Genomic DNA, 23,463 nt, shown 5'->3' with positions numbered 1-23,463 from the left:
GGAGGATGCAGAGGTGGCTGTTTTAAAGCAACAGTGGCCGCACCGTAACCAGCGCTAGCATCTATGACGATGCGCCTTAACAGCCTAGATGTTTCTTACAGCAATTCTATCAGTATGCGTTTCATACTGGTGTACTGGTGGTGGTACAATGTGCAACCGAATTCTTTCCACCGCCGGAAGCAGCAGGATCCCGTTGGATGCTTGTCCCCGGATTATGGAGCAGTATATGTTAGCTCCTGGGTGTTGCTAACCTTTGGCTAAACCGGAGAAGAGCCCCTGTTCTTTATTAAAAGGAATCGGTGTGCTGCCGGCATGTGCACCATATCATATCATTGTATGATTTTTGCACTTGCATGCAGACAAAATATGTGTTGATAAATCCCGTGATAAATTATGTGTGATTAATCTGTAATAAAAGATGTGATCGTACACCTAACGCGAACGTGTTTTAAACATATTTTAGTGTGACACATCCGAAACCGTTTTGGTATTAAGGCTCTAGTGGAGCCGGGTGTGTTGTATTCTTTAACTTTTTAACGGATGTAACGTTATGCAATCACCGGAAAGGATCGGCGGAAGGCTATCATACAGAAAATTACGTACGATATTCATATATCTGTCCTGCTTTACAAGCCGTCTACCATGCTGATCGATTTCCTTGCAAGCGGGGCAGGTCATTCTATTTTAACATTACAGGATCGCAGTCTAACACATGGCGGTAGGTACCGGCTGCGTTAAGGTAAAAGGTTCGCGCCTTCGTCTCTGATTCTACTGGAATTTCGAACCGTTGAGCAGTTCGTACGTTAATTAAACGGACTGGTTACCTTATTGGCTCAACAACTAGCGCCTAACAGTGGATCTTGTGCTTGCTGAAAAGTAGCTCATAGTTGAATAAGACGGACAGCCTGTCTTTATACATCAGACTCGTAATAATTTCTTTCCATCCATCCGAAGAAAAAGTAAAAATTTTATCAAAAAATTGAATATACAAGTCGTTTCTGAATTCTGAAAAATATTTTTTTCATGCTCACCTTCCTGATCTAGTAACCAACTTCCTCTTGGAAGTAGCCTAGTACCTAGGCAGCACCTCTTGGAATAAAGACAAACGATGCCACTTCATCAGATTTATCAGATTATCAGATTTTTTCAATATCCACCAATGCAGTGTAGTCATGAAAACTGATGAGACTCTATAATGAAATGAAATGATAAAATAAGGTTTTATTCGAACACATAAGTGTTAGCAAACTGAAATGAAACTTTGGATTGGTCTATTGAATTGAACTTTGGTTTTTCTAGTTCTCGATTTAAATTGAAAGTCTATCTATTTACCACGGTTTATTGTAATGATTGCTTGTTTAAAAAAGAAGCAAACAATTGAACTTTAATTGAATGCAGACGTATAACATTAAATAGAAGCGCATAAATGATCCCTGCTGTATTTCTTTAATTTTTCGAACCTCACTAGCATTTATTCCCAATCTGCTCGTTTAAGGATCTTGCTACACGTGCCGGCACAAAAAGCTACTCGAGTGCTCAATACATTAACATTATTCCAATGCATTGATGTTCTACATACATATGCCAACTGTTGTTCATAGAGTCAAAAATATCACCCAGTATGTAAAATAAATTGTAAGATATTTAAGTAACAAAACTTGTTTTTATATTCATGTACAACGGCCCCGCCGTAATGCTACAAAACGATAATCTTATCTAGTAAAAATAAAATTAGCAATACTTCACTGGCAACTCATGGTTTCATAATATAGCAGAGGTTAATTATGTCAAACCCGATGTTGGTTTAATTTTCATTTTACAGATACAATTTCTTTATTACTTAATTAATCCTGATTTAGATACCGAATCACAATACAGGGCTCATGCTGTTCCTAAGTTACATCAACGCTCTCACCATCATCCCATCCCTCCAATGGGATGTACAGCCGAAAGTGACGCCAGTTGGGTCCGATCAAAAACCAAGTTATAAATTTTTATTAAAGCATGAAACATCGGCCTGAATAACTAAATCATTTACATTTTATGAAACATTACGTTTCATAAATGTTTAAAGCAAAAGAAAAACTATTCCAAGTAATTTTTGTTCTAATTTTTGTGAAACCAAATCTACACATATGTACGCTCCAAAAAGTGGAATGCGAATGGTCTGATGTTTCTAACATATGAAATGTCCTGAAAGATTTTTATCCAAAGCCTTCTCAGTCGTGTTTATTCGTCGCGTATCATTCAGCCACGTGTTTACAGAGAATTTTCTGAAAGTATTTTCATACTAAATGTTAATGGCTAATCCAACCTTTTCTTCTTCCGGAAAAAAGCGCTTCCGGGTAATGTGAAAGATATTCATTAACAAATCCAAGTTTCCCAATCATTTACTCTTAGTTGTGTTATTCTAAATCTGACTCTATGCTTGGCTCCTATAGGTTGGTGGCATTTCGTGATGGGAATCGAGGTTGTTCATTAAAGACTATGTTTTCAGCAAGTATTAAGGAATTTAGTCAGTAATTTAAAAATTTATACTGTCGAAGTGTCTATTTCAAAATTCCTCGATAATAGTTCTACCGATTTCAATTTAATTTAAAGTACACCTATGGTAAGAATGATAATAATGTTTGCTGTATTTATTATGCCGCTAAATGTTCCGTATGTTTGCTGTGCTTCTCTATGTACCATATTACTAGACGAGATACTGGGGAACTTTTTTTTTGCATTCTATACATGATTCTCAGGGTAAGAAGGAGACACAAGTGTCCTCATTACAGCAGAAACATTGATATTCTTCTTGTATATGTATTTGAGATTTTTCTGTATTGTCTCTTATTTTTGAGAAATGCATTCAACCCTCTCCATAAGCTATTATTTTTTAGCGTATATACAAATGCTTGTTATAATTACATGGACGCAGAAAGGCAATGGAGTGGTTAATACTACCATGCAAATACCAAAAAACCCTCGAGTTCATTATTATTTAGGCATTCGGTCAGGTTGTAGAATCCATCTCTAAATATTTAAATATTATTTACATGAACTGGTAAGTGGTTGAAAACATGGTTTCAACCTCGAACATATGCCTTGAAAATGAAATAGAAATTATAATAAATTTTGATGTAAGTTATCAAATGTCAACTGATTATTTACTGACTGGTTTTTCACAGAATCATTCACAAAATGTCGTACCATACACGCGAAGCTTGTCTTTACGGGTTGTTGTAATTATAAATATTGAATTCTATCTAGTAAATTCTATCCATCTAGTAAATTAATTTTTAAATAGAGCTCATGTCTACGATATGTTTCATCTAACTAATCAAACTAAACAAGCATCTGATTTTGGGAATAAAACAAAAGCTTGATGTGATAGCTAAATGTAATAATGACGTATCGTGCTTTTTTGGCATGCTATTATGCTATTGGTGCGGTCCGGGGGTGTGCAAGACTGACTATCATCCAGTTACCGGTAACAAAAATCATAGAAAGCTATAGAAGGCCAAATAGACGTGTTAGAAATTGTGAATTTGGGTTTAAGTTTTTTACGATCGACGATTTCTTTTTTTTTAATTTATAATACTACATTAATTTTTATTCAACACTCATTCCATTTTTTTATAAGGCCTTCCTTATATATTTTCAAAATTGGATTTCGCATGGAAGATGCTCAAAAAGTTGGAAAAATATGGAATAATTTATAAAATTATCTTATCAATATACTTCGGGGGAGAGCCGTGGAGAAATCTAAGAATAATGTCTTAAGAGGTGTTGTAAGAAACGTGTGCACTGCTTGATTGTTCTTTTTTGAGGGATCTTTATTCATATTCTAGACCCATAGCATGCATTCCATTAATTCATTCGATCGTGACCGCCTTCGGGAATGGCATGCGGGTTGCCTATAAGGCGCAAATAATCGGTTTACATGAATTGCTCAAATCAAGATTCTAGTGTGAAAATAACACAATACACTTTTATAGTCTTCTTCTTTTGCACTACAACCTCGAGAGGTCTCGGCCTACCATTTCTGGCTTTCTGTGACTTAATTTTACCCGTAGAAAAGGTAGTCAGCCTTACGTACGGGAGACTTTTATAGAAATACTTAAAAATAATTTACTGATTAAAATAGAGCAAAATAATCAGTCAATCAAAGCGAGCTAGGCACTTCACTCTTTCAATATTTGAGTCTTTTCTAGAAGCAAAATAAAAAACCCTTAAGCTCGTGTAAGTTAGTTGTGTTTTAAAAGCTGTTAATTTTGATGAATTCCTGAAACTTTATTGCTGTATTATACTTTACTTTCTATAGGTTTAGCTTTCTGAAAATTGTTTTTGCTCTTATATGGTAGGTTTCCGATTCCGAAAGGTACTCGTGGAAATCTATATTTTTAAAATGTCAAATGATCTCTACGCTTATGTATTCATCCAAAAAAAATCTTTGGTCTCCATCAATTTTATTTTTGATACATTTTAATAGTGCAAAAAAGGAATAATTAAACTGTGTGTAGAATTGTGACGTAAGTATAACAGGTGTATTTAAAAATAAAATGTTTTATGATTTTTCAAAACTTTTTATTGATTTATTTTAGAACAAACAGGTGTTAGTATAACTCTGGTGAGGCCATATCTGAACCACTTATCTGTCCCTTGTAAATAATATTTACATGTTTGGAGATGGATACTACAACCGAAATAATAACCTAACACATAATTGTGTATTTGCATGGTAATTTAACCACCCCATTGTCTTTCTCATCTCAAGCGTGTATAACTTATATTTGTACACAGGCAAATAAATAAAAGCTTCTCATGCATAAAAAAATAAATAATAGCTTATGAAGATGGTTGAAAGCGTTTCTCAAAAAAAAAAATGAGACAAATTCAAAACTGGTGCACACAGATATGCTTGATGAATATCAACTTTTCTGCTGCATTCACGAAATTTTTGTCTCCTTGATGTCCTGAAGTACATGATTACCAAATGAAAAAAATGCATTTTAATTTTTCAAAATTGTATCGATTCAACTTAAATTGTTAGTAAAATAAATATTTCAAATAACCTTACGTGTGTGTTTTTTTATTTATTTTTTCATTTGATTGTAATATAGTCTTCAATAGCGGAGCATAAGGTAGCACAGTATGATCCGACTTATAGATCACCTATCGGCATAAAAACTACTATAAATCTTATTCTCATACCTACCATATACGCAGAAAAAATTAAATTCAAATGGTTTTGGCAAAGTGTAGCAATAAACAATGCGAGATTATTGATTTTGAATTAAATTTATTGTTTCTTTAACAAGATTTACATTTTATAGAGACTCATTTAAAAAATTCGTCTCATAGCCATAATGAATTGCAACCAAGCTATACCCAAGAATTAAGAATAACAGAGCTACAACACACCTAGCAGTAAATGTTTGAAAAAGTAGAATTTGTTAATGAATATCTTTCACATCACCCGGCAGCGCCTTTTGCCGCAAGAAGAAAAGGGTGGATTAGCCATTAACATTTAGTATGAAAATACTTTCAGAAAATTCTCAGTAAACACGTGGCTGAATGATACGCGACGAATAAACACAACTGAGAAGGCTTTGGATAAAAATCTTTCATGACATTTCATATGTTAGAAACATCAGACCATTCGCATTCCACTTTTTGGAGCGTACATATGTGTAGATTTGGTTTCACAAAAATTAGAACAAAAATTACTTGGAATAGTTTTTCTTTTGCTTTAAACATTTATGAAACGTAATGTTTCATAAAATGTAAATGATTTAGTTATTCAGGCCGATGTTTCATGCTTTAATAAAAATTTATAACTTGGTATTTGGTCGGACACAACTGGCGTCACTTTCGGCTGTACATCCCATTGGAGGGATGGGATGATGGTGAGAGCGTTGATGTAACTTAGGAACAGCATGAGCCCTGTATTGTGATTCGGTATCTAAATCAGGATTAATTAAGTAATAAAGAAATTGTATCTGTAAAATGAAAATTAAACCAACATCGGGTTTGACATAATTAACCTCTGCTATATTATGAAACCATGAGTTGCCAGTGAAGTATTGCTAATTTTATTTTTACTAGATAAGATTATCGTTTTGTAGCATTACGGCGGGGCCGTTGTACATGAATATAAAAACAAGTTTTGTTACTTAAATATCTTACAATTTATTTTACATACTGGGTGATATTTTTGACTCTATGAACAACAGTTGGCATATGAATGTAGATCATCAACGCATTGGAATAATGTTAATGTATTGAGCACTCGAGTAGTTTTTTGTGCAATAAACCAAAAAAAAGCATTGAACGATTTAACATAGTGCCGGAATTTAATAGAAGCCGGCACGTGTAGCAAGATCCTTTAACGAGCAGATTGGGAATAAATGCTAGTGAGGTTCGAAAAATTAAAGAAATACAGCAGGGATCATTTATGCGCTTCTATTTAATGTTATACGTCTGCATTCAATTGAAGTTCAATTGTTTGCTTCTTTTTTAAACAAGCAACCATTACATTAAACCGTGGTAAATAGATAGACTTTCAATTTAATCCGAGAACTAGAAAAAACAAAGTTCAATTCAATAGACCAATCCAAAGTTTCATTTCAGTTTGGTAACACTTTTGTGTTCGAATAAAACCTTATTTTATCATTTCATTTCATTATAGAGTCTCATCAGTTTTCATGACTACACTGCATTGGTGGATATTGAAAAAAATCTGATAAATGTATGAAGTGGCATCGTTTGTCTTTATTCCAAGAGGTGGTGCCTAGGTACGGAATTTGGTAACTCGATAAGGAAGGTGAGCATGAAAAAAATATTTTTCAGAATTCAGAAACGACTTGTATATTCAATTTTTGATAAAATTTTTACTTTTTCTTCGGATGGATGGAAAGAAATTATTACGAGTCTGTTGAATAAAGGCAGGCTGTCCGTCTTATTCAACTTTGAAATAATGATCAGCAAGCACAAGGTCCACTGTTAGGCGCCAGTTGTTGAGCCAGTAGGCTAGCCGGTCCGTTTAATTAACGTACGAACTGCTAAACGGTTCGAAATTCTAGTAGATTCAGAGACGAAGGCGCGAACCTTTTACCTTAACGCAGCCGGTACCTACCGCCATGTGTTAGACTGCGATCCTGTAATGTTAAAATAGAATGACCTGCCCAGCTTGCAAGGAAATCGATCAGCATGGTAGACGGCTTGTAAAGCAGGACAGATATATGAATATCGTACGTAATTTTCTGTATGATAGCCTTCCGCCGATCCTTTCCGGTGATTGCATAACGTTACATCCGTTAAAAAGTTAAAGAATACAACACACCCGGATCCACTAGAGCCTAATTACCAAAACGGTTTCGGATGTCTCACATTAAAAGATGTTTAAAACACGACCGCATTAGGTGTACGATCACATCTTTTATTACTGATTAATCTTACATATAATTTATCACGGGTTTTATACACACATATTTTGTCTGCATGCAAGTGCACAATCATACAATGGTATGATATGGTGCACATGCCGACAGCACAGCGATTCCTTTTAATATAGAACAGGGGCTCTTCTCCGGTTTAGCCAAAGGTAAGAAACATCTAGGAGCTAACCTATACTGCTCCATAATCCGGGGACAAACATCCAACGGGATGCTGCTGCTTCCGTCGGTGGAAAGAATTCGGTTGCACATTGTACCACCAGTACACCAGTATGAAACGCATACTGATAGAATTGCCGGCTGTTAAGGCGCATCGTCATAGATGCTAGCGCTGGTTACGGTGCGGCCACTGTTGCTATAAACAGCCACCTCTGCATCCTCCGGTAACAAACATCCGACCGGCAGTTGAACCGGTCCGCAGCAAAGCAGCAAAGTGTCCACGCGCAGCCTAAACACGTTTTCACTAAATGTATGCGATGTATCATTAACGTATCGTAGAATATAACTGAAATAATTCCAAACAGTAACCAATAAAGGCGCATAATTAGTCACAAATCTTAAAAAAGGTCGAGGAAAATAAACGATCACTTCCCTGCACAATAACAATCCAAATGCAAAATGTAAACAAACATCCCCACTCCGATTGACAAAACACGATTCGCGTGTGCAATAGACCTGACCATTTTCGAACTGTCAAATCTTTGTTTGGGACTCTATTTTACCTTTTTACCGTTTTGTCTTCGTCGTTTGACAATTTAAAGATGACGCAGATTGGGCAAGCTGGCGATAGAAGAGGTGACACAATCACAACTGCTATTCCTGCTGCCCTTATGTCAATGAACTGCAATAATGACTGTTTTAGTCTTTATTCGCCTGCGTAAAAAGCAAAAAACTATTATTTATGTAAAACCTCATCTTCAAAACATTTTTTCTGTCAGAAATTAACCTATGGACTGCAATTTTTGTTCGAAAATTAGAAATATATGCGTATGATGTGCTCCTTGTGTCACGCACCGAAACGTCAAACGACCCCACCCGACCGTGACCCGCTTCTTTTCAACCAGCAAGGGGCTTTTTCGAAGCAAGCGAAAACGGTCACAAAACGCGTAACGACGGGGAACGTTTCCCTGAGGATTTTTGGATTCATTTTCTACACCTCTATTTTACACAACTATTGCACCACCGAGTGCATACCATCTGCACGTGCACGTTGGCGATGAACAGCTCGCGAAATAGAGGCGAACAGTGTGTTGAATTCCCATCCAAATTAGCGTCTCAATTGTGATATCGGAAGAGGCAGAAAATGGTTGCATTCGGTTCGCCTGCTGCTGTTGCTGCTGCTACGCCACCGAACAGCAGCTGCCGTTAATGTATGTGTGTGTGTGTGCGTGCATGTTTTGCGTGAATCCGAGAATCGGAAGCAAATTGGCCGTTCCGTCGTGCGAAAGAACGTCACAGCACGTGAAAAGTTTGCTCCGAGCCAACCGAGGCAAATCGTGTTGCAATCGAGTACGACGACGAAGCGCAACTCCCCGCGTGTGTGTCTGTGCTGTTCCGTGTGTGTAGCTGTGCGTGTGCGTGTTTACTGTTTCGTGTACGCCCGTCGAGTGTACCGCGTGCTGCTGCTGCCGTACTGGGCTGTAATCAACCTCCCATCTTATCAGAGTCTAGTCAGCGAAACCGGGGTGGAAAATAGGCCGGAAAAACGTTTGAAACTGCAGTTCTGTTTGTTTATGTTTGTATAGTGCAACGCGCCGAGTTTGTACAACTGTTTTTGTATTATGTCGTTTTTTTTTGTTTTTTTTTAACGAAAATATCCCGAGCTCTGAGCTAAGAAGTTTCTGACGTACATCCCAACGCCACCAGTGCCAGTGGGGGGGCGCATCAACAGCACATCCAAATTGAATAAAAACGGTCCGTGGATCTGTGTTTTCGGACAAGTGCCTCGAACAATTCGAACAACGCAAAGAGGGACCGCTTCCAGCTCCAGCAGTCCTTTCCCTCGGAGGGTCCACAAATAGACCTACAGAACGTAAACACGGTGTAGAGTGGATTCGCCCTCCTTGGAAAAGCGCCCTTTTGCCGTACCGCATACACATAAACACACGGACACGCACACCCCGAGGGGTGAAAAGCGAACGGTGCGACCCTCTCGTCTATGTCACCGGGACGGATTTCGAATCAAGCTCGCTTCCTGCGGGACGATTAGTTAGTCTGTTCCCCCATTCTATATTTTCCCCCTTTTGCTTGGGAGAAGATCCCGAAAAGGAAGCTGCCGGCGGAAAAAAATAGCAAAAACCACCTTATGCTGCGTGCGCCTGTCAATTGAAATGTGTATGTGTGTGAGTGTGTGTTGTTAAAGGTGTGTGCGCATGCATAGTGCGCTAGTTGTGCGTTATCAATTATCCGGCTAACAGAAAAAAGCAACAAAAAAAGATAAAAAATAGAGTTATGCAAATGTGAACGCGTTCCAAGTGTGTGTGTGTGTTTGTACCGCTGTGTCTGAGTGTATGTGTGTGAGTGGGAAAATAAAAGAAAAACGAAAAATAAATAAAAGAAGAGTGCCCTTCACACGTGCGATCAAGTCCTGCGCGAGTGAGTAACAGAGAAGGAGAGTGAAAGAGAGAGAGAGCGAGAGAGCGCGTGAAGCTTAGAAGCACCCTTGCGCTAGGAACCATCACTGTAGCATACCCACCCCAGGAAAGTGACGGTGTAGTATTGCGTTGCCTAGGTGAGGTAGGCTGGCTGGTGGGATAAAAAGGGGAAGGGACACCGGGTACAGGGCCGGGCGCCACAACCACTCAGCACTGCTCGCCCTCCTGCTTCGTGTAAGCGTGAGCGGAAACAAAACATCTGCCGTGGAAATAATTATTACAGCCAACACACGGCATATGCGCTGTGCTGCATACATGTGTGTGTAGCGAGAAAAGGATAACAGGATCACACACACACATACAGATACACCTAGCAACGTGTGCGAGGGAGATCGAAGATAGCGCGGTGTTTCGGCAGCACCGCATCATCCCGTTTCGGAAGTTCGGATCCCTACTCTCTTATTGACGGCAGGCAGGGCCCTTAAATTCTCATCCCTCGGGTGTTGCTCCGAGACAAGATCCGAGTGTCCAGGGTGTGCCAAGGATCGCTGTATCCTTGTGTTTGACGAGTTGATTGAACTTTCCATCAAGCAGCCAACCATGTCGGGAACGATGGACACTTCAGATGATGATAATTCGGAACACTCGCAGGGCGACAAGTCCGCGAAATCGCGCTGGACAAAGCATGAGGTGAGTGTCAACCCACTCTCTCTATAGTGCTTATGACCTTAATTTTAATGTATATATTTTTTAAAATTAATTTCCTCTGCAGGACGCCGCCCTGAAACAGCTGGTGGAACAGTACGGTGAACGGTGGGATATCATCTCGCGGTTGCTCAAGGATCGTACCGACGTACAGTGCCAGCAGCGATGGACGAAAGTCGTCAATCCGGACCTTATCAAGGGACCATGGACAAAGGAGGTTAGTGTGGTCTGGTGACGCCGAGTGTATGTTTTTATAGTTTTTATTTTCAATTTAAAAATCTCGCCAATTTCTAACGTCAAAATAGCTATATATGGCCAGAGAGTCCTGTGAGAATAGTAGAAGATATCCGCGGACAGAACAGAGCCGTTTAAGAAGGTTTTTTTTTTGTTATGCATGTCTTATCAAAGCCCTTGTTTTAATGCCGAAAGGGTGCCCTTGTACCCCAAATTATAGGGAGCATAGTCCTCAAGAGTTTCCACCGATCCACAAGGATATGAAGAAGAATTAAATGATGAAGATGTTGCAATGAATTCCCAGCAAAATCTTCCAGTCGGAGACATCTGAGCCACAATTTTGTGACAATGTGTTTACAAATCGTAACGACCCCGGTATTAAGTAGCACACGTGCCGAGGACAACTGATTTGAAAAAATCGCACGGCAAGCAAGAAAAGCACATGAAATTGATCTTCCTACTTGCTGTTAAGCCACAAACACACATGCACATGGCAAAGGAGCAGCAGCTGCTTGACACCAGCAGAGACAACAAATGCATACACACACACACGTGATCCTAGCTGCTGGCGGACGAAATATGACCAGATGTGTCACCTCCAAATTGCTTCGACGCGCGGTTTTTGCGATGCGCGCGCCCGCTCGCATTGAAATTGGAACTTAAAATCATGTTTTCGAAGCTGATTTATGAATGCTACCAATAACTTCACTTGTCTCCAGGTTGAAGTGCTTGGTGATCGGAGGACGAAAACAGACAAGAAGCGACATGTTTCCTTGCCTAACGCTGTGTGCACCCCTTTTTTTCGTGGATCGTGAAGCGAAACAAGGGATCTCCCGTTCTTGATGAAGGGAGTCTAGAGAACGAACACAATTCATCCTGATCGAATCATGCGTGCCTGTACACCATAAACTCTCCAGGGGTCCAGAAACTACATTAGCGTTTTTTGCCCCTATTCCAGTTGAAGCAGAGAGAGAGAGAGAGCGAAGAAATTGCACAACCATCAACAACAAATACACCTCAACTCTGTGAAGGGTACCTATTCCCGCATGTAGGTACCCGCGCACTCGGACACCTAAAGCTAAAGGAGTAGCTTTTCCCCTTTTTTGTACTGTTGTTAGTTCCTGCCCGCGATCGTACTTCCTGTGCGAGTAGGTGCGCTGTTGCGCTTTTCAATCGCGTTTAATTATTTGCCCGGTGGGGGAACAAACAAGAGCTGCAGGTTGGTTAAGGTGATGATGATGATGATAATTATGATGATGATGGTAGATATAGAAACACAGACCCGGAAGCGTGCCTGGATGCGGGAGGACTAATCGCTGAGTTTTTAGAACTTGAGCTCTAACCAACCATTTCGTGAGGAAAAGAAATGCGTAAAACCAGCGAATCGGAACAGCGTAGAAGAGGGTGAGTTGGCCTTGTTGGTGAAGATGCAGGACAGGACAAATAACCAGCGAAGCATGACCAACACCGCTTGCTCGCACAATCAAGGATGTGCGTTTGTAGCATAAAATGCTGAGATATTGTAAGAAATTGTCATTTCATATAGCATTTCTGCTCGATGGAATGATTATTTTCCTTCACGGATGAGAGAGAAGAGCGGGCTGATTCTCGAAACAAAGCTGAAACAATAACCGGAAGAGAATTATTAAAGTATTTTAAGTTAGGAGAAACTGGAAGAAACAAAAGAGTCTGACGGTAGGAAAAGGCTCGAGTTGTGCCGAGTCGGATGACGGTGCAAAAATTGCTTCCGATTTGCTTATGAATGCTTTTACATGATGATGAAGCTTTAATTTTACTTTCTTTCTTCTTCTTCCTTGCCACTACAACCTCGGGAGGACTCTCTCTCTCTGCCATTTCTGGCTTTCCGTATACCCGTAGCTGGAAGGTCATTCTTGGCACACAGGAAGCCAGTCTGGATGGGATTTGAACCCTGGCCTTGTCGTGTGACCGAATGCCTCCCGGGGGGCTGCCTAAGGCATGGAAGTTAAAATATCTGTGAAGAGTGATCTAATTTTGCATATTACGTTTGCTTGGCCTTAGCGATCACAGCTACTCCTTTGCCTCGAACGGATAAGTTTGAGGATTGAAGTTTGCGGATAGTTTGAATGAACTCTATTGGTCGCTTGAGCCATCAGAGCGTCGGGAGGATTCTTAAGGCCTTTTGCTCCAGAAGATAAAGCTCTGCCGAGTGAAGCTCTTATGGATTAGCAAGAGGCGACAGGCAGCGCTATCTTGTCCTGTAATTTTCCATTAGCTCAGTCAGTGAAGCCTTCAAGTTGTCATAAGTAATATTAGTGTATCAGATTCTCCTGTGTCCATAACGTCCATGACCAGTCTCATGACTTGGTGCTGAACCTCATTTCCTTGTGGTCACTGATCGCTTATGGAACAACGAGGTTCAATAGGACATCATCCTCATTTTAGAGTGTCATGAGTAATCAATCCTAGTATAATTAGAAACCATACTAATGCTCTCGCTGCTGCCCATTTCAGGAGGATGACAAAGTGGTGGCCCTGGTCACAAAGTACGGACCGAAGAAATGGACGCTCATCGCGCGGCATCTACGCGGTCGCATCGGCAAACAGTGCCGCGAGCGATGGCACAACCATCTCAACCCGAACATCAAAAAGACCGCCTGGACGGACGAGGAAGATCAGCTCATCTACGAGGCGCACAAGCAGTACGGCAACCAGTGGGCCAAGATCGCGAAGCTACTGCCCGGCCGAACGGACAATGCGATCAAAAATCACTGGAACTCGACGATGCGCCGCAAGTACGAAGGGCCCGATGCAAGCAGGCGCCGCGTCAAGCTTATGTCTATGTCCCAGTCGAACCAACCACAGCAGCTGCTGCACCACGACTATCAACAGTCGAGCGGTGCACCGAACGTGGCGGCGGACCTGGACGAGACGGTCGGTGAACCGAAACCGAAACGCTACCCACCCCACGAAAGCCTGCAGAACATTATCCGCAACAGTCGCAAAAAACCGTCGATCGATGAGCACAAGTTTCGGGACGAAATTCCGCTCGAGGAGGGCGGCCAGATCGATGATAAGGTGGCGGTATCGACGGAGCAGGGCGATTTCGTGATACGTCCGCTGCCGGATCGGGAAAAGCAGTATCTGATCGAGCCGGTGTATCCGACGCGGCTCAACATGAAGTTTTTCAACGAATGCAGTGTGGCCAACAACAACAATAACAACAACACCCTTACCGATGTGACACAGCAGAGCACCGTGGGGGGTGGTGGTGGTGGCGCCGGGTATCCGATGGCGGTCGGTGATCAGCAATATCTGCCGGCCAACATCGATCTGCACGAGCTGATCAATGCGACGCGGAACGACAGCAGCGATTCGGCGGACCATTCGGCGGAACGGGGAAAGGGAAGGGCACCGGGTACGCCAAACATTCTGCGGCGTAAGCGGAAGTTAAAGGATGATCAAGAGATGGTAAGAAACGGGTTTTTTTTTCGGGCCAGGTCTTTCGATTGCGTTTTTGTTTGTTGCGCTTGTTTGTGAGGTGTGAGTTGGTTTCGCTATATCATTTCAAAAGTCTTTTGTTTGGCACGGTTTTGCTGTTTGTTTAGCTATTCCTTGTTTTTTACAATCGATAAGTTCTGTTTATGTTTTAACATTTGTGCTTTGTTTCGTATATACGCGCTAAAGGACACACAGATCACATCACTACATAGCTAACACTGTCCACTAGAGTTAAACAATTATTTGAATTTCGCTTAAACATCCGGTGAGATTCATCATCAGCTGTGTGTTTATCAATTAAATAATCATCCTCAAAAGGGGCGTCGGTCTTCCTTCAGTCAAAGAAAGCCAGCAATTGTTGTAGTACCAAGGAAAACAAGGAGTTCAAACTTCAGCAAAAACAATTCGTCCGGAAGATGGCATTACTTGTCTTCCCAAAAACCCACACAACAACGATGCACACAAACAAGTCCGCACAACACATTAGCCTCATAACAGCTTCATCCAACGTGCTTTCACTCTCTGTACACACACACACACACTATCAGCACGAGCTGCTATCGATGCAGGAGCACTATGCCGAGGGGCAGCAGGGTGGTAATGGGGTGGCACAGGCGGGCGGCAATGCACTGGTGGGCGTCAGCGGCCAGGACGGTAACGGGTATCATCGCGCGGATAGAATGCACCCACTGTCCCCGTCCATTACGCCCATCAAGCCGCTACCCTTCTCACCGAGCCAGTTCTTGAACTCGCCCAGCCTGAACGTGTCCTTCGATCAGCTTCCCGCCAGCACGCCCGTCAAACGAGCAGCAATTAAAGTATGTTTTTTTATTTTTGTTATTTTCATTTTGTATTTTTTTAATACGTTCGTGTCGCTTTACTGCCTAGCTCTTTAACGGTTCGGCACTGATTTCCGAATAATGTTCATGGCTTTCTAATAATCCGGTTTGCTGTTCCAGCAGAACGACACTAGTCTCTTAAGCACCCCCGTTCCAGTGAAGGATGTGTCGGTAAAGGCGGAAGCGAAAGCGGAAACGGCCGAACCGAAGCCGGCGGAAACCGAGGATGATGCAAAAATTAAAACACCCCTCAAGGAAGGTGCCAAGATGCTGCCGATCGAACCGCGCACGCCGACCCCGTTCAAGAACGCGATGGCTGAGCTGGGAAAACGACGCTCCGAAATGTAAGAATGTTGGAGCAAATCTTTAGAATCACGGGGAGAGAATTTTAATCCGGTCATGCCTCTTTTTCACCCCCTTCCAGCTATGTACCTCCAAGCCCTGCCCGCATCGGTGAGGACATTGCCGAGATAATGAACCAGGAGCAGGCGAAGAAAAACTCAGCCGAATCATCGTCCACGCTCGCGAGCGGCAGCGACCTTTCGGCGGCCGGTAACAAAACGGCCATCAACAATGGACCGGCGGTTACGGTGGATGCGAAGGAAAATACGATGCCATCGCGAAGTGGCCAGCTGCTGTCCCCCCGGGTAGCCAAGAAACCGGTCTCCTCGTCGTCGATGTTTACCAATCAGTGGGAAAATTCCGACATGAGCTTTTTCGCCGAAACGCCGGTAAGTGTTACTGAGTGGCTATCCCTAGCGCTAGTTCAAAGTACCGGGCGCCTCCAGCTATTCAGGGAAAAACTGCAAGAAGGGGATGGAATTAAGTGTTAAGTTTATTAGAATTATAAGCATTTTGGTGGCAGATTTATAACGCGTTTGCTTTCCTCTCATTTGCAGAGCAAATCCCTTATCTCGGACTCGGGTGTGACACTGTCACCATCCTTACGCGAGCAGCTCCTGCTCGACGGTAGCGGAGATGCGAAGGATCCGAACAACAAGTCCGCCACAAACTCCCCGGTGGTGTGTAGAAGAGTGTCTACTATTATGTGTGCCATGTCCCAATCTTAACCTTTTCCTTCCTTCTGTTTTGCAGCTGGTCGACCCCAAGTGGGAAAAGTATGCGTGCGGCAAAACGCGCGATCATATGATCGTGTCGCAGCAGGCACACGGCTGCCTGAAAAAGACATCGCTTCAGCCACGATCGTTAAACTTTTACAAATAGAGAGGATGTCGTCGGCCCGCGCACGCACTGTGAACAACCAGTGCGTGTGTGTGTGTCCTCCCCTTTGTGCAAAAGCAATCCATTTGCTCGTAACCACTAGTGAAGTAAGCCAGCGCGCGCGTGCGTGCGTGCGTGCGTGTGTGTGTGGTAGGTCTTATTTTTATACGGTTTTATCTTTATGTTGGATTAGTTTACAAATAATGCACACGGAGAACCCTCTTACGCAAACTCCCCGTTTGAGTTTTCGTAGAGGCATAGACAGAGAGGAGAGTGGTAGAGAGTAATAAGCGAATCAGTGTTTAATGCGCGTTCAAAACTAACCAAAAAACATAAGCAACCGCATCTGTTTCTTAGCTAAGAGGCATCATCAGCAGCAAACTAACATTCTTCCTTATCGTACAGCAGAAAAATGGCGCTCGTACCAAGGAACGATATACATAGCTTTCTATGTAAAGATTGTATTTTGGAGCATTTTATATTAGACACACCTTATGAATATATTTTTTGCTTCTTTTATTAAATTCACTTTTGCAAAAGGAAGGAAAAAAACAACGCAAATATGGTGTTGGCACCATTCTAGATTCCTTAAGCAATATGGAATTCGTTGCGTTAAAGGCCACTCACACAACCACCTCTCCGGGTAGCTTTAGTGCTGTTGAGAAAGTTTTTGACAAACACAGAATTTACCACTTAAAGTTGCACTTATTTTTAAATTTTTGTGTCTTTCGTCATGTTTCCGAACCGATTTGACGACCGGAGTGAACCTTAGAATTCAGTTTTGTTTTTTTTTTTTAGAATGTTGCATTAGGAGGAGGAGGAAGGTCGGTTTACGATGTTGTATGTTAGGTTTAGGTCAGTTCTCAGGTGAGTCATAGGGTGAGAACTTCTCCAATGTACCATAGCGACCGGGCTCCGGCAGAAGGACCTATTTTTTTATATGCAAAAACCCTCTACTTAGAAGCTACATCTACACACACACACAAATATCGTACTAATATATACATATATACATATATTTGGAGGGTTGCCGTATACGTTTACAAGAGGAAGGTTTATTTAATACAATTTATTGTAAATGTGTTGTGTCGGAACGGTGGTTTTTTTTTTTGAAGATTTTGTATTTTTTTCAACACGATGGAGAAAGAAATAAAGTAGTGAAAGTAGAGTAGTGAGACAACTGACCATCAACGCACCCTTGTGCACAAATGACGCATTTTACCTAAGACACCTCCCTATTGAACCGCAAGATCTCGGGGTCAAAAAGAGCTTTCCCTGACAAGAAGCCCTTCATTTAAGAAAATTCGTCGTCGAAGAGGCCTCAATTTCCAATGGACCTCGCCTGTCGAATAGTCATTATCGTTCGAACTTCGTCGTATCATTCTAGATACTCCCTCTAATACCATTCTCAAGTCAATGGAACTGATACTGATCCCTAAATCATTTTAACCGACTCAAAATACACAGCTGATGCCTCATAAATAGGACCCAATTGAAGTGTGTGTGAAGGCATCTTGACCAGAAAGAAATTCTTTCCATTTCGACGCATTCATATTGTTCGCGCCGAAATGTAGGCAATCCGGAGTGCACCGTTTAGCTCGCAACGCTCACTCTCCACACTGTACTCTCGCAGTACTGTGTCGCTTTCTCATAGGCGCCACCATGCTTGTACAAACCTTGGTTGCTTAACAACACTCGCTGCGCCTTTTTGCAATTTGGCGCTCAAAGTTGTTTGTTTTGTATTTTATATCGATCTGATCCGTCTGTTCACCATGTCTTCGAACAAGTTCTTTTTTATATTTAAAGGTAAGCAGTAACATAGTCTCATTTCATCCTATTTTTAGAGCTTTTTATCGTTGCCTTTTATTTTAGATTTCATGCTAGAGAGCGATAAGGCGAGCCTGAGCATCGTATCGCTGCGCAATCCTGCTACAAGAAACGAGTCAAAATATCTAATCCGTCGCGTACCGAAACAGGACGCCAACCTGTACGAGGTGAACTGCTTCAGCGAACAGCACCGCTCCTGGTTTATTAACGAAACGGTGTGTTCCAATGGGAAAATATTCCTCCCTACACCGGTCGATCCGTTGTTCCTGGCGCTACCCTACCTGGTGGAAAACTGCAGCGAACGAGCCGTTCCGCTCGATCAGATCCTTGTGGACGATAAGTTTCCACACACTGCTAGCCTGACCGATGTGTTGTCCCCGGCGCGGGTGAGCTTGGTGGCGGATGAAAAGCGTGCCGGTGATATACACGCCTTCCAGTACAACGAGACCAAAACGCTCCGATGGCTTGTGGGTAAATGCCACCGGCTGAGTAAAGCGATTGGCAAACAGGAAGGACCTGCCGCCCGGTCATTGAACTACATCAAGGAGGAAAAGGAAAACGAAACGGAAGAGGACGAAAGAACCACTCTGCACACGGCATTCGGGATCGTGGCCGATTATCTGTCGCTCGAGGTTGGTCGGAAACTGTCCACCGCGTTAGGTTTTCCGGAGGATGAAAACATTTCGAAAAAGCGCAAATCGATAGTGGACCTGGAGTCGGCTGTGGTGAAGAAAATTAAAAAGGAAGACATTCATGAAACGACCCCGATAAAGCTCCCGGCGTCGGAGAAGAAAGTGTCAGCCAAAGCGAAAGCCCTGGCGAAGGCCGCCAGTGGGTCGAAAAGTATTTCTAGCTTCTTTAAAAAATAAACACACCCTTTGGGCTGTTGGTTTAATGCTGTTAAGCGCATATGCATATATTATTACGACGGGAATGATTTAAATTAACCTATAGCTTTGGTAGAGTCAACTTTGCTTTTATGTGCTAGGCACCGCAGGGGCTTGCAGTTCCTGCTGCTGGCACAGCGTGACGAGCCTTTCCTGCGCCCCTTGCAGGATGTTCATTATCACAACAACCTTCTGCTTCACGCGCACCGTACGCTTAAAGTATTCGTGCAGCACCGGGTCGTTCTCGAAGTTGAGATTCTTCATTTCACCGGACAGCTCCTCTAGCTGCTGGCGCAGCTCGCTCTGCGTTTTGCTTGCCCCACGAATATTGTTCTCCAGGTCATCGATCACTGGTTTGAACAGGCGGAAGAATCCCTCCGTCAGGATGTCTCGGGTGGGGTTTTCGCACAGGTTTTCCGTATTGTCTGTCCGCTCATCGTCGATCGACGTTAGCGAACTGTCCGAATGATCATCGGCCATGGTCGTCCTCGGCGTCGCCGATTTAACGTCTTGAAATGGAGTAAATCAAAGAAATTCGGTGCAATTTCGTTAAAAAAACACAATTTCTCGAGTTTGTTTACAATTTGATAACAATTTTGTGTTGCTTTTGTGTGACGTTTCGTTGCCCAAGGTTTGTACAGTTTCAAATTGAACGTCAACCATTTGACACTTGACACCGACACGCACACATACCAACCTGCGCGAACAGACTCTCGCAACCACGCGGTTTCACTCGGTTCCTCACTACTCTTGCTATTCCGGCCAATGAAGCTTGTCGCCGAGGCTTAGAACACTTTTTTGCTGTAAATAATTCCCCGTTTTACATTAAAATAATCGATCCCGTGTGCCGAAAAGCTTTCAAACATTAAAATGGTAAGTAAACGATCCGATGTTATGGTGAAAAAAAGTGTCTTTTCTTGTGTTTTTAACTTGTAAACTTGTTCCCCTCGTCAAAACCGCGTGGTTTTGTTTGTCCACCCACAATACCACACCCGGCATTCTAATCTCACGCAACACTCTGCATCTCTTTCGACAGACTGAAGAGGTTAACCCGAAAGCTTATCCCCTGGCGGATCAAGCGCTCACGTCGAAGATTATGACGCTGATCCAGCAGGCGGTCAACTACAAGCAGCTGCGCCGCGGCGCTAACGAAGCGACCAAGACGCTGAACCGTGGTCTGTCCGAGTTTATCGTGATGGCGGCCGATGCGGAACCGATCGAAATCATCCTGCATCTTCCGCTGCTGTGCGAGGACAAGAACGTGCCGTACGTGTTCGTACGGTCCAAGCAGGCGTTGGGTCGCGCGTGCGGCGTTTCGCGCCCGATCGTCGCCTGCTCCGTCACGATCGACGAAGGCTCGCAGCTGAAATCTCAGATTGTATCAATCCAGCAAGAGATCGAACGACTGCTCGTTTAAGAGGTGCCCCTCCGATTGGGACAAAGTACAAATAAGTGTATTATGATGCATTTTTTGCCAAAAACAAAAACGGGATGCACAGTGTAAAGAGAACGACGACCTAAACTGGAACGGTTTTACGGATAAGAGTCCGTAAGGCACAAACATTCTATCTTCTCGATCTTTTACTAAGGTACGAATGAAAGAAAGAGCTGCCGCCGAGATTAAATTAGTGTTTGGAGCACTTTATTTTCCAAATAGATTTCCCCAACGGGAAAACTGTTCAATCATCATCATCATCCAACTTGATGTGACTGTTTATCTTACGGATCAGCTTCGTACGTCCCCGAACCCGCTCCGTCTTGACCCGCTTGCTCAGCTTATCCTCCCGATCGCGCATCATCTTGTCCCAGTACTGTTGCTCCTGCTCACCGCTCAGTATGTGTGCGGCATGTTCCGCCGAACTGTACTCCCGCACCAGCGCATTAGCCGAACCGGGCTTATCGACCCGTACGAACGCCTCGAACGCACCTTCCTTCAGATCGATATACTTCACGTACGCGTGTTGCCGCAGTTCCGCACGGAAATCCTTCACATCCACGCACGGTTCCCGAAACTTTACGCACACTATCAACCCCGGTTCGAAGGAAAACAGGGGCCGTTTTGCTATGGCCGCAGCACTTTCCTCGGGCTGGTCGGATTGAAGTGGATTCGCACCCTCCACCTCGGTGTGCTCCTCGTCGACCGGCATAGCCCCGTAAAAGTTCACCCTTGGGGATGATTTAATCGACTTAATCGCTATGCCACCGCCGGAAGTACCACCGGCTCCGGTTGGATTGGCGTGCGTGGTCGCCTTTGGCTGGCCACCCCGTTTGTGGTGCTGTTTGTTTGCCGTCTGCTGGAAAAGACGCTTCAGCTTCTTCGCTTCTAGCCGTTGCAGATTTAGGTATTTGCTTCTTAAACGACGCCATTCTTTCCTAAAAAAAAGACGTAAAAGCAGAGTCTGCAATGAATAAGAGTGTCGGTGGGACTTTGCCGGTTCGGACCCGGTACGCACTTGGTCATTATTTTGATCTCGTACACCTTGTCGTCCAGCTGCAACTCCTTCTTGATGATGCTACATCCCTTCCGCTGACGACATTTCTTCTTACCGCCCACTTCCGGTTGCGCATCGCCTTCTTCCTTTGCCTCTTCCTCCTCGGTCGCATTTTTATGTTCATCCTCTTCCTCAGCAGCCGGCTCGTCCTGATCCGTGCGATCGAACTCTTGTGTATCGTCGTCCTCGTCGCTCGTCGGTTCGACTTTATGCCTTTTGGCTGGTGGTTCATCCGTATCTTCCTCCTGTTGAGGATCTGCTGCTGCATCCGTGAGCACTGCCGAACCTTCTCCCTCTCTCTCTTCTTCTTCCTTAATAGAACCGGCTTCTGCTTCAGCCGAATTTTCTTTACCATCCGTCTCTGCTTTCACGCTTGCCCCTTCCGGCTCTGGCGGCATCTCATTCTTCTCCTGCTCGTACGTCTTAATGCTTGCCATCTTTGCCGGATCAACCGTGTCGAACTCCAGCACACCGCCGAACGTTTTGAACGCTTTCAGCGCCTTCTGCACGCTCGCTTCCTCCTCGAACTCCACGAACCCGAACTCTTTGATCTTGCGCGAGTGCTTGAACTTGGGCAGCGAAACGTACGCCACCTTGCCGTAGCTGGAAAACACATTCCGCACCCAGTCGTGGTTCGCTTTCGGCGGCAAGCGTTCCACGTACAGGGTACACTCTTCACAGTTTTCCTTCACCACCAGTTCCGTCTTGCGGCGCACCTTCGTACGATCGTCGGAAAGCTCCAGCAGGGTGGAGTTCTTCACCGCATTGGCGATCTCTTCCACACTCGTCGTAAGTGCTTTGATTTTGTTGAACTTTAAGAACTCCTCTAGCTGAATATCTGGAAGTGATATAGTGTAGGATTAGTTTGTAAAATTGGACCGCCGAAGCAAAGGAACGGCGTCCTGCCAGTAACTTACATGGATCATCCCGTATCAGCTGCCCCATGTACCGGTCTTTGGTTAAATTTGCATCGGAGAAGTAAAATTCCATCTGCGAGCGAATCGAGTTGAATTTGTGCTTGCTCCGGTGGCGTCCCTTCTTCGCTGGGACCTTGTCCTTTTCGCCATCCTTGCCAGGGTTCGGGTTTTCCAGGCTTTCCATATCGTTTCGAGCGAGATCACGATTAAAGCTGAGAGGTTTTGTTTATGTTGATACAAATCAGCTACTTCCCGGCAAAAATAATGTTCGTCGTATGACAGCAGTGTTGCCAGTGTATGTTTGTGCTGTGTAGCGTGCAGTGCTGCACAATGGAAGATTCAACTCGTCAAAATGGACAAACTTGTAAACAGAGTAGTCTGGTGGACTTTACCGGGTGTGTGATGTTGGTTAAAGGTGAATCAAAACTTGCTTATTTTTCCGGTGTTACGATCGCCTTATGGGTTTCGCTTATCGGTTTCGAAATCGTTTATCTCGGTGCTTCTGGTAGACTGCACCAACGCCATCTTCTTCTTATCCGGCTCAAGGTAAGGATGCGCCGTGAAGGTATGGTCAGCCCGCCAGCAATCCTTTTCTAGAAAACTCTGCAAAGGCCAGATCTGCAAACTTCAGGACTCAGGACTGCCATCCATCACCATCTTCTTCACCCCAGGACTATCGATAGGCAGCATCTTGTTGGTGGGATTTATGGGCCGTCTACATCCTCAAGATCTTTTCCTCGTCGAATTTTTTCAAGATTCCTAACAAGAGGACGGCCTAACAAGGCTTTACGGGTTGAATTATACGATGCCATTCTCATAACATAA

The 23,463-nt window shown here is 43.4% G+C and overlaps 5 protein-coding genes across 9 annotated transcripts; 3 read left to right on the top strand and 2 right to left on the bottom strand.

Annotated features, from left to right (window-relative positions):
- Positions 1–8,508: 8,508 nt before the first annotated feature.
- LOC118513691 (myb protein) lies at positions 8,509–17,609 on the top strand. 5 transcript variants are annotated; one of them, XM_036059812.1, is made up of 9 exons: positions 8,509–8,687; positions 9,700–10,726; positions 10,809–10,958; positions 13,469–14,425; positions 15,004–15,273; positions 15,415–15,638; positions 15,719–16,025; positions 16,194–16,316; positions 16,390–17,609. In XM_036059812.1, the coding sequence occupies exons 2-9, from the start codon at positions 10,637–10,639 to the stop codon at positions 16,516–16,518; spliced, it is 2,250 nt and encodes a 749-aa protein (XP_035915705.1). In that variant the 5' UTR covers positions 8,509–8,687; positions 9,700–10,636; the 3' UTR covers positions 16,519–17,609. The 5 variants fall into 5 exon arrangements, with proteins under 5 accessions (XP_035915705.1, XP_035915704.1, XP_035915708.1 ...); XM_036059811.1 differs by having other exon boundaries at positions 8,509–8,812; XM_036059813.1 differs by having other exon boundaries at positions 8,510–10,726; positions 15,418–15,638.
- Positions 17,610–18,130: 521 nt separating this feature from the next.
- On the top strand, positions 18,131–19,264 carry LOC118513688 (ribonuclease H2 subunit B). Its single transcript, XM_036059807.1, has 2 exons — positions 18,131–18,321; positions 18,388–19,264. Exons 1-2 carry the CDS (start codon positions 18,288–18,290, stop codon positions 19,209–19,211), a joined length of 858 nt encoding a protein of 285 aa, XP_035915700.1. The 5' UTR covers positions 18,131–18,287; the 3' UTR covers positions 19,212–19,264.
- On the bottom strand, positions 19,227–19,932 carry LOC118513689 (SNAPIN protein homolog). The gene is made up of 2 exons (XM_036059808.1): positions 19,811–19,932; positions 19,227–19,738 (listed from the first exon to the last, which is right to left on the bottom strand). The coding sequence occupies exons 1-2, from the start codon at positions 19,890–19,892 to the stop codon at positions 19,320–19,322; spliced, it is 501 nt and encodes a 166-aa protein (XP_035915701.1). The 5' UTR covers positions 19,893–19,932; the 3' UTR covers positions 19,227–19,319.
- LOC118513690 (NHP2-like protein 1 homolog) lies at positions 19,920–20,792 on the top strand. Its single transcript, XM_036059810.1, has 2 exons — positions 19,920–20,102; positions 20,266–20,792. The coding sequence occupies exons 1-2, from the start codon at positions 20,100–20,102 to the stop codon at positions 20,644–20,646; spliced, it is 384 nt and encodes a 127-aa protein (XP_035915703.1). The 5' UTR covers positions 19,920–20,099; the 3' UTR covers positions 20,647–20,792.
- Positions 20,793–20,859: 67 nt separating this feature from the next.
- Positions 20,860–22,950, bottom strand: LOC118513683 (la-related protein 7). The gene is made up of 3 exons (XM_036059788.1): positions 22,639–22,950; positions 21,683–22,559; positions 20,860–21,602 (listed from the first exon to the last, which is right to left on the bottom strand). The coding sequence occupies exons 1-3, from the start codon at positions 22,820–22,822 to the stop codon at positions 20,909–20,911; spliced, it is 1,755 nt and encodes a 584-aa protein (XP_035915681.1). The 5' UTR covers positions 22,823–22,950; the 3' UTR covers positions 20,860–20,908.
- Between the last annotated feature and the right edge of the window lie 513 nt (positions 22,951–23,463).

Source organism: Anopheles stephensi, chromosome 3 (assembly GCF_013141755.1).
Source record: "Anopheles stephensi strain Indian chromosome 3, UCI_ANSTEP_V1.0, whole genome shotgun sequence".
Taxonomy (NCBI): Eukaryota; Metazoa; Arthropoda; class Insecta; order Diptera; family Culicidae; genus Anopheles; species Anopheles stephensi.
The sequence above is the reverse complement of the archived record's forward strand: the minus strand, read 5'-3'. Positions and strand labels throughout refer to the sequence as shown.

Coding starts and splice junctions, on each gene's coding strand:
- LOC118513691 (XM_036059812.1), top strand. CDS start 10,637: ATGTCGGGAACGATGGACACTTCAGATGATGATAATTCGGAACACTCG. Junction 10,727..10,808: donor CGCGCTGGACAAAGCATGAG/GTGAGTGTCAAC, acceptor TTTCCTCTGCAG/GACGCCGCCCTGAAACAGCT. Junction 16,317..16,389: donor CCGCCACAAACTCCCCGGTG/GTGTGTAGAAGA, acceptor TCTGTTTTGCAG/CTGGTCGACCCCAAGTGGGA.
- LOC118513688 (XM_036059807.1), top strand. CDS start 18,288: ATGTCTTCGAACAAGTTCTTTTTTATATTTAAAG. Junction 18,322..18,387: donor GTTCTTTTTTATATTTAAAG/GTAAGCAGTAAC, acceptor CTTTTATTTTAG/ATTTCATGCTAGAGAGCGAT.
- LOC118513689 (XM_036059808.1), bottom strand. CDS start 19,892: ATGGTTGACGTTCAATTTGAAACTGTACAAACCTTGGGCAACGAAACG. Junction 19,739..19,810: donor CACAAAATTGTTATCAAATT/GTAAACAAACTC, acceptor CTCCATTTCAAG/ACGTTAAATCGGCGACGCCG.
- LOC118513683 (XM_036059788.1), bottom strand. CDS start 22,822: ATGGAAAGCCTGGAAAACCCGAACCCTGGCAAGGATGGCGAAAAGGAC. Junction 22,560..22,638: donor GCTGATACGGGATGATCCAT/GTAAGTTACTGG, acceptor TATCACTTCCAG/ATATTCAGCTAGAGGAGTTC. Junction 21,603..21,682: donor GAGATCAAAATAATGACCAA/GTGCGTACCGGG, acceptor TCTTTTTTTTAG/GAAAGAATGGCGTCGTTTAA.